The 14,590-nt window shown below is 39.0% G+C and overlaps 1 protein-coding gene across 2 annotated transcripts in view; it reads left to right on the top strand.

Moving 5' to 3' along the window:
- Window positions 1-9,233, top strand: part of MAN2B2 (mannosidase alpha class 2B member 2) — a 49,659-nt gene extending 40,426 nt beyond the window's left edge. For both annotated transcript variants that reach the window (XM_067556419.1, XM_067556418.1), the window contains exons 12-19: window positions 1,361-1,552; window positions 2,829-3,081; window positions 3,187-3,297; window positions 3,413-3,605; window positions 4,180-4,326; window positions 4,806-4,918; window positions 6,120-6,237; window positions 8,989-9,233. In XM_067556419.1, coding sequence (XP_067412520.1) covers window positions 1,361-1,552; window positions 2,829-3,081; window positions 3,187-3,297; window positions 3,413-3,605; window positions 4,180-4,326; window positions 4,806-4,918; window positions 6,120-6,237; window positions 8,989-9,086 — 1,225 coding nt within the window. In that variant the 3' untranslated portion in view covers window positions 9,087-9,233. The remainder of the gene's footprint in view (window positions 1-1,360; window positions 1,553-2,828; window positions 3,082-3,186; window positions 3,298-3,412; window positions 3,606-4,179; window positions 4,327-4,805; window positions 4,919-6,119; window positions 6,238-8,988) is intronic.
- Window positions 9,234-14,590: the final 5,357 nt, after the last annotated feature.

Raw genomic sequence — 14,590 nt, forward strand, 5'->3', positions numbered from 1 at the left:
TACACCAGTACACCCTGTTACAGATACAATGTGAATCTACAGCTAATTACACGCTGTAACAATAACAAAGTGCTCTCCTCCACGTCAGCAGGTAGTCATCCCCTGTGGCTCTGTCCTGCCCTCCAATGGTATTTAACTGGATGTCCACACTGGACCATTTTGCAGTCAATTAGTGTTTGAGGTAGTTTAGAACTTCAATAAAGTATCAGCTTCTGGTTGAACCAAATTTACTGCATGGTGTCTTCATTCCTACTGTGTCTGAATCAATGATCACAGCAGAGTGGCCAATGGTTTTGTAGAAAAATAAATGCTTTATACACAAATGGCCCATTAATAACGTTAACACTTTCATAGAGCTTCATAGTCACCAACTAACTCATCCTCTCACAACTCCCATGTGAAGGTTGTCAATAAGTATGGCGTTGGCCTTACAAAGGGAGCTGCAGATGAGAGTGCGAGGGAAGACTAAAGGGCTAGTCTACACTAGAAGCGCTACATCAGTGCAGCTTCACCGACACAGTTGCACCGCTGTAGTGCATTTGGGGAAGACGGTCTATGCAAATAGGAGAGTTCCCCTGTTGATATAATAAAACCTCTCTGTGAGAAGCAGTAGCTGTCGGCAAGAGAAGCTCTTCTGCCAGCATAGCACTGGCCATATTGGCATTTAGGTCGGTGTAACTTATTTTGCTCATGGGGGTGAGCACCCCCTCAGATCCCCGAGTGACATAAATTATACTGACATAAGTGATAGTGTGTGCAAGTCGTAAGTGGCAAAATTCTACATACATCATAAATGGAAGGAGGCGGCAGAGTTGTTACTGACTCTACGTCCTGTGTTCAGGTCTCTAAGGCTACCCCTTTGTTAGGGCTGAATATCAGGTCCTGGAGCATGTTAGTTTATGTATCTATAAAAATTGATTTAGCTGACCTGCTTCTTCTTGATCTATGTTATTTGAGCTAAATTTTTTATTCGGTAGAGAACTTTTGAACCAGTGTTTTTAAGTAAATCTTGCGCTTATTAGACTTCGAATCATTGAGCTAATGGGAACGACTTAAGCAACATTTAGATTTGCTGAAAGTATACAGTGACACTGGGAATTGCATGGAAGTGTTAGGAGGCCAGTGACTATTTTATAACTATTTACAGTTGGTTCTATGGCGGCAAATATTTTAGCAAGAGGCACTTGCCATCCCTGCTGCCATCAGCTCCTGCTGCCTAATTCATTCATTCATTCATTTTAGCTAAAGAAATCAGATATTTTCTCAGATTCCCACCCTCATTCCCCATGCAGTTAAGGTTTGCAGAGAATACTTACAAATTATATATGTGTAAAAATTTTTTTCCTCTATGAATTTACAGGGAGACTAATCGGACTGTACAAGTAACTCAGGAGTTTCTTGAATACCATGTAAATGGAGATGTGAGGAAGGGGCCTGTTTCAGATAACTACTTATTTACCCCAAATGGATCAGCTGTTCGAGAATCAGAAGCAGTGAGATTGGAAGTGGTTTCTGGAAACCTACTGAAAGAGATCAGGCAATACTTTTACAGGTAAAGGTACTTGGGTGTGATTGAACCTCACTGGAATTTTTCATCCTCTTTCCAAGTGTGGGAATAATCCTATACAGTCATCTCTAAGTGGTGACGTGTGTTGTACAGATCCTAGTGGATTGTTTAACATCTGACTGGTGAAGAAGACATTGGTTAAGTACCTAGTTTAATGGTACAACTGTGTGTTTTCATGTTGAGGTGAGGAGAGTTAGAAGTGTGGTGTGTTCAGTTATAGATGTGTGTGTGCATTTTATTTGTTTGATTTTAACATAGAGTATCTGTTAGATCACTGTTTTCACACAAGCTGAGGTTAACAGTTCATGCAATTTAAAAAAAAAGATTCAAATCTGTTGAGATCATTCATCTTCTATGTCAGTTGAATTTCGACAGATCTATAATTAGAATACAAACTGCTATCTGCACCTTGGAAAAAGAGCTAATTAAGGACAAAAGAGGGAACTGAATCCCAGACAGTGAGGTATTCAGATCTCTCTTCTTTGAACCCTGAAAAACTAGCTGCTTTTTCCCAATATAAGAGTATTTACAGTCATCTACCTTTTATTTTTATGGTAGCTGACGGTTGTTTTATTGAAGTTTTTTGTTACTTTAAGTGATACTGCATTGCACTTGGATGGTAATTATGTCAAGAAAGTTTTAGAATTACAGTATACATAGAAGATATGAAATGGAATTTGTATATGAAAATTAATGTTCTTTTAATGGGAAAACTGAACTCACGTTACGTATATCTTTCCGTAAATGTATTGTTTAAATTGTTGTCATTTGCAATACTTATCTGTGTAGTAAGTCAACTCTCAATAAATATGTTCTAAGTGGACTTTCCATTTGAATAATGTTCATTTTGTATGTAAGGAATTTTTTTTGCTCTATAGTAATAGAAGTGTTTACCTCAGTCTGTACTTATGTGACTGAGAGTAAAAACATGGTAACATCTTTCCACTCAAGAGTGTATTAAGTAGAAATGACAGGAAAAATAGCTATAATTTTAAACAGTCCAAAATAAGATGTACATGTAGTAAAATGAATGACACTCCCCCTCACACACAACATTTGGGACACCAAAGAATACTGTCGAACTTCCATTCATACCAACTGGGTCTCTAAAATTTGGAAAGGTAAAAATCATTTCACTAAGCAGGTAAAACCCAGACAAAATACTGCAGGTTCCCTAATAATGTAAATTGTGACCTGACATAACTAATCAAATACTAGTTTTACTAGCTAAACTTCATGTATTTATCCTCTTGTTTTGAAGGAATATAACTGCTCAGGATTACATATATATGGTGTATTCAAGAATCTACAGTGTACCAGGAGGTTATGATGATAAGCTGCTTTGCCACAGGATAGAGCAAGAATACAGGACTGGACCATTGGAATTAAATCGTGAGGCAATCCTCAGAACAAGCACAAATTTAAACACTAAGCAGATACTTCACACTGATGACAATGGGTATCAGATGCAGAAGAGACCATACAAGGCATATGTGAATAATACAGTGGCTCGGGTAGGCATAAAGCTATAATCCAAAATCAAGTGTGTATCCTGTTCATACTCCGTTACTTTGCACAAAGTTAATGATTTCGTTGTTTGATGTATTGTGTGTCTTCAGAACTATTATCCCATGGTCCAGACTGCCTACATTGAGGATGACAGCATGAGGCTGATGCTGCTTGCAGAAAGGTCTCATGGTGTCTCGAGTCAAGGAAACGGGCACGTGGAGGTAATGAATGAAAATGTTGTTTTTTAAAAAAACAACAGTAATTTCATGGCTCCTGATATGAATAAAGCATGATGGCTGATGACTGACTGTTGTGGCATTTATCTTCATAACGCAGGTGATGCTTCATAGGAGACTGTGGAATAATCTTGAGTGGGACCTGAATTACAATCTCACTTTGAATGACACCTCAGTGGTTCGGCCAGTGTTCTGGCTCATCTTAGGAACTAAGCCTGTCGCTGATGTTCTGTATCAGAGAAGTGGACTGGCTTTAAACCACAGACCAGTTGTTATGTATGGAGAGTTAACAGGTATCTATTCTACATACTTCTTTTTAAAAGCTATGAATTGTGCCTTTGTTTTGCCTAAAGTCAGGCTCCTACGTGTATATTTAGGCACTAAAACAACTGGCCTGACTTTTTTTTCCAATGTGAGCACCCAAGATTTCTCATTGCCTGCAAGAGGACGTGCTGGGTGTTCAGTGCCTTTGAAAAGGGGGCTACTTATTCAGGTGCCTGGCTCTGCAGATTTAGGAGCCTAACTCTAGGCAGCCTTTGGCCACACTAGCTAACTGAGAACACTTTTAAATCCCAGTTTAGAACATTTTTCAAATAAAAAAGACATATAGTAGAATAGCAACAGCAAGACTTGAAGACGCATGCTTTCCTCGGGCACTAATACACTTTTCAGCCAATTCAGGTTATGCTGTTTTCAGCTTAGTACCTCAAAACGTCTGAAGAGAGAGTGTCTCATCCACTCCTGGTGTAGTTCAGACGGGAGGGCGCACACTTTCCTTCCAAAGGTAGTGCAGTGCCCCTGGCCAAGGTCCACTTTCTTGACATAACCACGTTTTACATGATAGCTTTTTTTGGATTTCACGGACAGCAGACAAAGCGAAGCCACAGGAACAACTGCATTCTGTTCAGAGTGATCCCATAACCCTCCCGGATAACCTTCATCTCCAGACTCTGAGCATTCCTGGGTGGACATACAGCTCCAACCACACTGAACAGCTACAAAATATTCACAAGGGTAGGTTTTCTTTTAGCGATAAGTCATTTATAGGTGGAGATTACCCAACATGTAATGCTTATAAAGGCTGGTTTTCTCTTCCTCCTTTATTTTGTGACTATTGTTATTAATTATCTGTGTTACAGTAGCCTCTGAACTAAGTCACAGGCCTCTGTGCTGTGCAGACATATAGTGAAAGACAGATCCTGCCTCAAAGAGTATATAGGCCATTTAAGCACTCTTTGAAAATGTCCCCCATGTGGTCTTTGAAGTAGAGTCTGTCTCTTCCTAGATGTCTGTGAAGCGGGGCTGGCTTAAGGCCTTCAGATTCTACCGATATAAATAAGTTTATGGGAGTTGGACGTTTTCCTGTGTTTTGTGCCTTTGAAAATCTCTTTCTGAAATCTTAGTTTAAGACAAGACACGTGAAGTTAATAACTTCCAATTGAAACCTAGAGTTTTTAGCATTAAATTATAAAACCTGTTTTGGTCTTTTTTAGGTATACGAAAGCAAGAAGATGCAGACTTCAAACGTGTACTTCTAAGAATCAGGCATCTCTATGAAGTGGGAGAGGATCCTGTGCTATCTCAGCCTGCAACAGTGAATCTGAAAGTAAAATTAATCTCTCCTGCTAGAATGCTGCTTAGGGGTTGTCTACACAGTGGGACAATGTGCTCTACAAGAGTGTGATTTCTAAATGCACTAATGTGTTGCACATTAATTGGCCCATGTAAACGTTTGTGGTGTGCACTCAAGATTCCCTGGTATGCTTTAACATAGAATTTTTTCAAACCATACTATGTTAAAGTGCAATAGGGAACCTGTAATACACAGACCACTTAGTGTGCATCACATTAGCACGATTTAGTAATCACCCTCAGAAAAGCACTTTATTTCATCGTGTAGACAAGCTGTCAGCTTATCTTTGACTGTTGCAGAAGAATCTTGTTACAAAAACATAACCTTCCTCTTCCTTTATTTGGAAACTACTAAAAAAAATAGACCCAGTAATGCTGCTACTGACACTACTTGCAAAACTCTGCCTCCTCCTGAAGTTAAGAGTTCATCACAATAGCCATTTCCCCAGCTGAACAGCCATCACGTGGACAGTAGCAAAATGGGCACAAACATCTGTAGGATTGGGCCTATTCTGTAGATATTCCTGTAATATTTGCTGTGATAAATGTTATAGACATCTTCAACTTTTCTCTGTGATTTCTTTGTATCTAATGTTGCAAGTGGCATCTGAGATTACTGAAATGTGAAAGGTTTAGAGAAGGTACAAATTATTTTTTTCTATTTTTTCCCCAATTCGCTTTTGTGCATTTGATAGCACTTTGTGTCTGATCACTTCAAGTGTATCTCTTGTAGAGACAGTTTCCCCATTTGATTGTTTGGGTCTTTTACAAAGCAGCAAGGGAAAGAGCAATACTTTTTTTTAAATTTTATTTTTAAATAGAAGATTGTGATTGTGGTAACACAAACGCTGGCAGGAGGTTATAAGATCAGGCCATGGAAATTCTGCTTGACTAGGAACGTGGTAGTTGTCCCAAAAGAGGGAGCCTGCCTTCTTCCATGTCAAGAACACCATATCTAATAACTGGTGACTTAAAAAAGGGGATCCATTTGTGCTGAATCTGTGGTGGCTTTAAAGTGTACATGGCTCTGAGAGTAGCTGAGAGTGTTAAACCTTTTGAGATTACAGATCACAATTTTACCGTTGCCCAGCTGCTCACTGAGCCGAAGAGAGCTGCAGTATGCATTCCCTTTTGTAACATTAATTGGCTGTCTTGGGGTTTCTTTTTATGTGTAGTCTCTGCTCAAGGGCTTGGGAACAGTGGTGTTGGTGGAAGAGCGGTCGCTCACGGGAACCTGGGACATAAACACTTTGGACCGATGGAAGTGGAAAACAGAACAACATCTAAGCAAAGGTGGATGAAGACTAGATTTTTGTTTCCTTTTTAATAAGCCCAAGACTGTTGACAAGATGTTGATGGTATTTTCATTGGATGTTGCAGCTCAAGAAACAGTCTCACTGAGCAGATTCAAATGACCTAAAAGAGTTATAGATGGGGATGGTAGCACTGCCTGCAATTAAATTTGCCTAACACTTCCCATTATAAGACCCCGTTTTCATTTGCTTATAACTTTGCCAAACTTTAACTGTTTGTGGTGAAACTTTACATATTGGGAGTCTGCCTCAGGCTAACTGTTCTTCATAAATTTTCAGCCAAAATGGTTCAGCTATTTCTGAGATTGAAGCTGGGGAAAAATATATAGTTTTACTCCTGATAAAAAATTGTGGTGATCATATCTTTTGAGAAGCTCCCTACTTTGGAGCAGGAACCTGACATTTGACAGATGGGTGGCTTTTGTGTAAGGGATATCACTTTTGCCATCTCTGAAAATCTGCCCAAATTTGGCCAAACATTGCAGATTGCACATGCTTGGGAGGCTTGCTAGAACTTTGCAGCTAAATTCCCCAAAGGTTCTGACTGTATTGAGCATGCTGGGTCCAGATGTTGGTACTGAGAGCAGGGAGACTGTCTCTCCCGTGCTCTCAGTGACTTTCCTACTAGGCCCAGGCACCACAAAGGAGGAAGCAGCCTGATTCAAAAGCAACCTTGGAGGAAGGTTAGGGGAGTAGATTGGAAGAAGGATTCTGAGAGGAGGGTGGGATACTGGAACAAGAGGCTGGCAGGTGAGGATGTAAGGGAGAGGAAAACTAAGGGGTTGGAGGGTGGCAAGACTGAGGTTGGCTGAGCACAGAGATTGTGACAGGGAAACAATGGGGTAAGGAGAAACAGATCTAATGAGAAGCCAGAGTGTGGAGAAAGAACTGGGAGTGGTTGCACAAAGAGAATGGGACATGGAGCCAAGGGGAACAGATGCTGAGAATGGAAGAGGAGCCTGGGGAGGGAGACTGGGAGTCAGTGGAGAAAGGGAATGTAAGTGGGGCGGAGGGTGACTGGAGGCTAGGAGAGACTGCACAGACGAGGAAATGGGAGGGGGGAAATGGAGTAACTGGGCAAAGAGATGGGAGAAGATGCTGGGGGAGTTTCAGAGGAACTGGAAATGGCTGGAAAAGGTGACTGAGACTGGGATGAGAAACCTGTGTAGTGGAGACTGGGAGCCAAAGATAATAGAACTGGGATGAGAAGCTGGGTGGGGAAGAGACAGGACTGGGACAGGGTCGGCAGAAGATGTCAGAAGGGGCCAAACTTGTGGGGGAAAGGCGGAAAGAGCACAGACCCCCCTCGAGAGCCTGGAACAGAAACCAAGATTCTTGAGTTTTACCATTCCTCTGATGTCAGCAGATATGAGAAACCTACTGGAGAAGTGTCTCATCCCCCTCTAGTGTTGATCAACATGGAGGAGATGACAACCTACTCCTCCTGTCAGTTATTCTGTTAGCTCAAGTGGCAGAGATCTTTGCAGTCAATCTAAAGGTTCCAGTCCTGCTGATGACAGATGTGAGTGTCAATATGATGCCACATGAAGGAATTTCTGGTTTTTTCACTTGGTGGTTTTAAGAACCTAGGAGATCTTACCCCCAAAAACCTATCTTAAAAGATAATTATTAAGGTTGCAAAGTCAAGCATTCAGGTTAGGAAATGCTGAAATAAGGTTGTCCATGCAATCTTAATTCAGCTCCCTTATGAGTATGCATTATGATACAGTCTTTAATTACATGGGCACGTACTATCTTTTTCACAGGACCACTATCCTCACTCTGTGCGCAGGATGGATTTGTGATTGTGCATTTGTTGTATTGCACAGAGGGTGGGGTGGTGATATTTTACTTTTTCTGACCTCCATTGTTGCGTTGTTTTCCTTTTTTTTTAAGCATCTTACTCTTTGTGGTGCTGGGTTTTGAGTTATGTTTTAAGGTATGCAAAAGTTGTAGTAGTTAATACTGAATGTTAATATAAAAAAAGAGTTTCTTGAAATCTTGGCCAAGCTACTGATTGCATGATGTTGAGAAACGTAGGCAAATATAGGTATGGCAATAAGAGCTTGTCTACACTTAAAACACTACAATAGCACAGCTGCACTGCTGTAGCACTTCAGCATAGACACTACCTACAGTGACAGGAGGGATTTTCCTGTCTGCATAGGTAATCCACCTCCCAGAGATGTGGTAGCTAGGTCAGTGGAAGAATTCTTTCATCAGCCTAGCACTGTCTATACTGGGGGTTAGATCAACTTAACTACACCACTCAGGGATGTCTATTTTTCACACCCCGGAGCAACATAGTGAAGCAGATTTAATTTTCTAGTGTAGGCCAAGCCTAAGTAAACTGCGGAGCCACCTCAGCAAAGCAGCAGTTTTAGAATATTAAATGCTGGCTTTTTCTCTCCATTAGCGTGGACGCTCTGGAAGTGTGCTCCTTTTCTTCCACTTGTGTGGATCATTAGGGGGTGACTAGTATAAGTAGCATGAGGAAGAGGGTGAAAGGTAGATGGTTTACAGTTGATTTTAAAGTTATTAACGTACGCTCCTTAGAGTTAGTTAGAGGTGCAACTGTTTAAATTGGAAAAAAAAAATCGGTTCAAACCTGGGTAAGGGATTCATGGATCAAAAATGTTGAGGCAGCAAAATACTATGTGCATTTGATTTGAAATAAAGCTTTTCAGAATAAATGACAAATCATAAACATCTGCATTTTTGCACTTTATAGGACTCTCCGGTGATACAAAGAAGACAACAGCAAACTGTACTGTGACTATTCACCCAAAGGAAATTAGAACCTTTTTTGTATACTTTCAAAATCAATAAAGTTTGCAGAGTATTCATGGGCCAAGTATTGAATAATTTGCTTTAATTTTTTTTAAGAAATGAAGCAACAGTTTTTGAGAACTTTTTTCCTAGTATTGTTAATGGAAGGAATAATTATTCTGTAATAAACTGTAAAACTTGACTAAATCGTCAAAATTCGTTGTTGGTTCATTTGCTTCTTTTTAAAGGAAATGACCCCTTATTTTCTTAGTCAGCTATTTAAAACGTTTTTTCTTGAAATTAAAAATGTTTAGCTTGAACATAGAAAAAGAGGAAATATCTGACTGGTTAGGACCCTATCTATACTGCAGTACAAGTGCATCAGCCAGAACCAGGATTTGACCTCCTTTTTACAGACTGATTCTAAAGTGGCTGCTTTTAGGGGGTGGAGTTGCAGATTACTGAATAAGATTGAGTATTAGTCCACGCAATACTCCAAACTCCCCTGTTCTGGAGGCTCTTGGGAACTGTCTTTTGCAACTAAGTGGAATCTCAGTGATCTCTGTATCAGGATTCTCCCTCCAAATGTCAGATGGAGGAGGGGGGCTACCAGATCACAGGACATAAATTAGTTAGTTGATGCTGCATTTGACATTTAAGGCCTAGTTGTTTGGGACACTTTCCATTTGTAGACAGCCAGGGCAAAGATTCTGCTTTTAACACTAAAATGAAACTGGAAGGCTGTGGCTGTCTTTCTTTACATGGTTAAATCCGTTTCAGTTCTATCTATTTTTTAATTTTAAAAATTGGTAGGCTTTGCCTCTACAAATTACAACACCCAAGAACCTGGATTATTTAGTCTCTTGGTCTCATAAAGATTGTAAAACTGCAGTTGCCTGCCAAGTTCAGGCAACATGTATGCTGCTTGTAAGAAATGTTTTATTAGTAACTAGATTGGGAAGGAGTTACATGTGAGAGGCTACAGTTAGGGTTATATAAGTGTTAGTTACAAATAGTAAGAACTGCATTTGTTTAAGGTAACCAATTTTCAAAAATAAACACAGGTGTGTTTAATTAGCTATAGAAATGCTCATTATTACTGAGAATTGGATTTTTTTTAAACAAACAAACAAAATGAAATATGTTTCCCTATTTTCTGTTCAACTCTAATTAATGTGGAGCTATGGGGCCTAATTGTGCTCTGCTGACTTAAATAGAGTTACTTCCAGTTTAAACCCACATCACTGAGATCAGAATCAGGTCTGTCATTTTTAGTTCCTTTGATTTGCATCAGAAACTGTGAATTCTGTTTGCTGCAGCACAGTGCAAAATAAAGGGGCCACTTTATTTAAACCTATAAATTAATGTGGCCTATTATTTCAAAAGTAACTCTAATGTTGAACATTAGTTTCTTTGTATTGCCTCTTCTTAATAATACTAGTAGTCACAGCTAGCTTTCACATAACACATCACTTATGTCTTAGAAAATAATGAAAATAACTGATGTCCGAATTCCAGAGCTTCAGAATCCTGAATAGTCTGAATTTTACCAGTTAGATTTAGTGCTAGATTTAGAGGGTCTAGTGTTTCTAAACCCAAAACAGAAACACCTTGTCCCTTAACTACTACAAATCTTATGTTTTCTAAATTATGATTGTAAATTAATATGTATTTCTTCTCTCACTGCAGGTTTTACTTTGACATTTTATAATTTTTTCTGAAATTAAATTAGCTTGTGTATCTGAATTTATTGCATACAAAATAAATATCCCATCAGTAGAGACGATATTTCACTCAGTGGCTGTTTCAGAAACAAATTTTCTTCATCTGTAATGTCAGCTCTGTAGTTCTTACTTGGTAACTTCTCTGAATTCTTTTGAATTTTGAACTCTGCATATTTCTGAGTTTTTCCAGACTTCTCTGTTTACAAACTTTTGAAAAATTCTGTTTCTTGCAGATATGACGGGTTTGACCATATGCTGGAAATTGTCTAGGTTGGTGCCTCTTTTCACATCTAGAACATTTGTTCATATCCTCATATGTTTTACTCTGTTTTCTCTCCATAGACTTGTTTTTTACTTAAGTCTATATTCACATCTGTTCTTCTTTCTAAAATGTGCAATCGTTGTTGATTAAGTTCACCAGTTTGTCGAATTCTCACTGCTTTTTCCAGATTTAGATCTGGCTCTTGTAACAATCTTCTCATCCCCAGCCCAATCCCATACTGATATCTTTTGTAAAACATATGAGTATATGAAAGAATGTTCTAGATGTGAAAGGAGGTCCCACTGTGCTATGCTCTGCACAAACACACAGCAGAAGATAGTCCCTGCCTTAAAGAGTTTACAATCGAAATAGATAAGAGAAGAAGGAGTATAACCTGCAAACATAGTGAACAATGTGATGGATGCAAATTACATGTTACTGCCATGATCAATGCATGTTGGGTTTTAATTTTGGGGCAGAGTTCAGTTAGAGTTGCCTATTTTGGTTGGATGCAATTCCTGGAGGTTTCATCACATGACATAATCTTTAATTAAAGATTAATTCATGGAGACTCCTGGGCAATCCTGGAGTGTTGGCAACCCTTATTCAGTTAGGAGGGGCTCAGCTAAGCAGAAAGACAAGGGACAGAGGAGGAGATATGGGAGGAAGGAGGAGGAGGATATGAAAGGCAGGTGGAGTGAAGCTGAGCCGAGGAGACTGAGGGAGGGAGTTGGAGCAAACATCCAGTCAGTACAGGATGGGAATGTCCAGAAGGAACACCAGAAAACAGTGTTTTCATGACCTCATCAGAGTCCACCTGTTGGGCCTGCTTCTTTCTCTGCTCTGCCAGCTGGAGCATTTCTCTGGCCCAGGAAAATGTCTCTTCTCTAAAATATTTCTCTTAGCCAGTCAACATCACTTGGGAGAGAGGAGTGCCATACTGCGCTGGGAACTGGGGGTGGAACATGTTACCCTCAACAGTTTTGAGTGAAAGAAGTTACTTTTCAGACCTGAAGTCCCCAGGTTCCAACTCCATTTGCCAACCCAGAGTGGGTTTCTTTATACTCTAGTTTTCTTCTCCATACTCCCACCTTCTCTCAGATACTACTGGCTACTTCCCATGAGTTCAGGTCGCTGAATACACTGACCTGCAGAAGAGAAAACATTTTCCCTGTCAATTTTTGCTTTCTGAGACAGGCATGTCCATGACTTTGTTTTGAGAACATGATACAATGAACTGAAAGAAAACCTGCATTCAACCTGAGGAAAATAGCCCTTCTGTCTGGGTTTATTATATAGTTAAACAAATGGAAATTCATGGAAACTGAATAAGGAGAAATGTTTTTGAAGAGTGTTGGTTTTTTTTTTTTTTTCATCCAGCTCCTAATTCCAGTGTAATTGATTAAGTTTATCTTTAAACACAGAAACCAACAGTTCAAAAAAAAATTCATTTTAATGGACTAACAATTCAAATAGAATACATCTAATTTCTGTACAAGTCCTTAAAACTACTGTGTGTGTGTGTGTGTGCGTGCGTGCGTGCGTGCGTGCGTGCCCACACCTGCAGCCGTCTCCAGCATGCACAGAAGGGAGAATTACTTTCAAGGCAAAATTGGCACCAGACCATAAGAATAAAAAAGATGATTAAAGAACACACACAAATAATTGTTCTAGAAAAACTGTAATAGAGCAGGGCTACATTTTTTAAAGTTCCACTTTTAAAAAATTGATACAGTGCATTAAACTAATACTCCAGAATTTCATTAGTTTGGAAATTGGATCTTTAAACAAAGTTTCCAATACAATTAAGTGAACGTAAGAGGTGTTATATAATATTCCATCACTATTCCATAATATACTTGTTGCAATACAATAATTGCAGTGGATTTTTTTTTAGTTTCTTTTATATAAACTAGATCCCAAAATACCATACAGAGTATAAAATGTAGGTGCTCAGACACTCTGGCAATAGCAGCCATAAAAATGCCTAGATAAATACGGAGCTAAATAATAGTTGAAGGAGAGTGTAATTAAGAGAGAGGCAAGTGAGAAAAAGTGTTCTGATAAGATTTAAAATAGAAGATAAGGGTGGCAGTTCAAGAAGGTAAGAACTGCTGCTTTCAGAAAAAGGACATGATGTCCAATCCTGCATTTCTTTGTGAACCCAAGACACTCACTGATTTCAGTGGGAATTTTTTATCCACAAGGATCAGAGGATTTGGTGCTTACTGTGAAGTTAGGAAGATAATGTAAAGCAAATGAAGCAATTAAGATTGGTTTCTTCTGTACTTAAGACACACAGTAATAAAGCTTTCAAGTCAGTTTTACAGACCTCAGTAGGGATTATGAAATGTGAACAATCAAGTCAAGATAAATAAATAGCTGTTCTGAGCTGCGCTTTAAGAATAAAGTGAAAGAAAGATTTCTGTACTTAAGCCACACAGTTATAAAACTTTCAAGTCAGTTTCACAGACCTTGCTAGGGATTATGTGAACAGTCAAGTCAAGATAAATAAATAGCTGTTCTGAGCTGCACTTTCAGAATAAAGAGAGAGAGAAAGATTTCAGATAACTTATGTTTGAAAAGTTTTGTTGCTTGACACTTTAAGAAGCTCTGCAATAACTTGAGCCAAGGATTTTCAGAATTTAAAGCCTAAAATTAGGCTCCCAAATCCTTCTTCAGGGTTTTAAATACAAGACCTGATTTTCAAAAATTAGCTCCCATTGACTGACATTAAGTTAACTGAAGTATTTGACTTATTAAAATATTATGAGTTCAGTGGAAGATACGAGTCCCTAGTAAGATTAATAGATTTGTAAGGCTAGCTGAGACCGTTATAATCATCTAGTCTGACCTCCTACATCATTTCCATGACCATAGAATTTCATTCAGTAACTCATGCATTGAGTTTTTTCTTGTGCTTGAACAAAAGCATATCATTTAGAAAGCCATTCAGTCTTGATTTAAAGACTTCAAGGGAGGATGAATCCACCACAACCCTTTACTATTAGAAATTCTGACCCCCATGCAAGTACCCATTGACTATGCTCATGCTAACCTTATCTTGGTTAAACTCAACAGATTGATCTTCCTATATCTTTCTCTGTAAATCAGGTTTTCCAAACCTCAGATCATTCTTTTAGCGCTTTTCTTTTACTTTGGAAGAGAAATATCATGGTGGACAGTCTCAGAAGCAATGATAGCACCACAATCCACCCTAATCGTATTCTTCTTGGCAGTCTCAGCAAAGAACGTAGACCAAACCAACCCTCCTGTCACTAAATGTGATCATTCCAGGCCAGAGTTAGAGCACTTTCAAGATACAGTATGAGAATCTCATCGTGCTGATGGACAAGCTGTGGCTGTTCTCTGGAATAAAGTATTTCAGATGCCAGGTCAGCTCCTCTCCTCAGAACTAAATTCATAATGGAATAATAATAACAAAAATACTATACAAATCTTAATAAATGCAAATGTATTTACTGTGCTACTTTAATGTCACCTTATAGCTGCTCTAAATTTGAGGTTATTTTTTTCCTCAATAGCAACTGGTACCAATGAATTAACAGTCAGCTGAA

Source organism: Emydura macquarii, unplaced genomic scaffold (genome assembly GCF_026122565.2).
Source record: "Emydura macquarii macquarii isolate MOO-44397 ecotype Brisbane River unplaced genomic scaffold, CSIRO-AGI_Emac_v2 contig_1768, whole genome shotgun sequence".
Lineage (NCBI taxonomy): Eukaryota > Metazoa > Chordata > Testudines > Chelidae > Emydura > Emydura macquarii.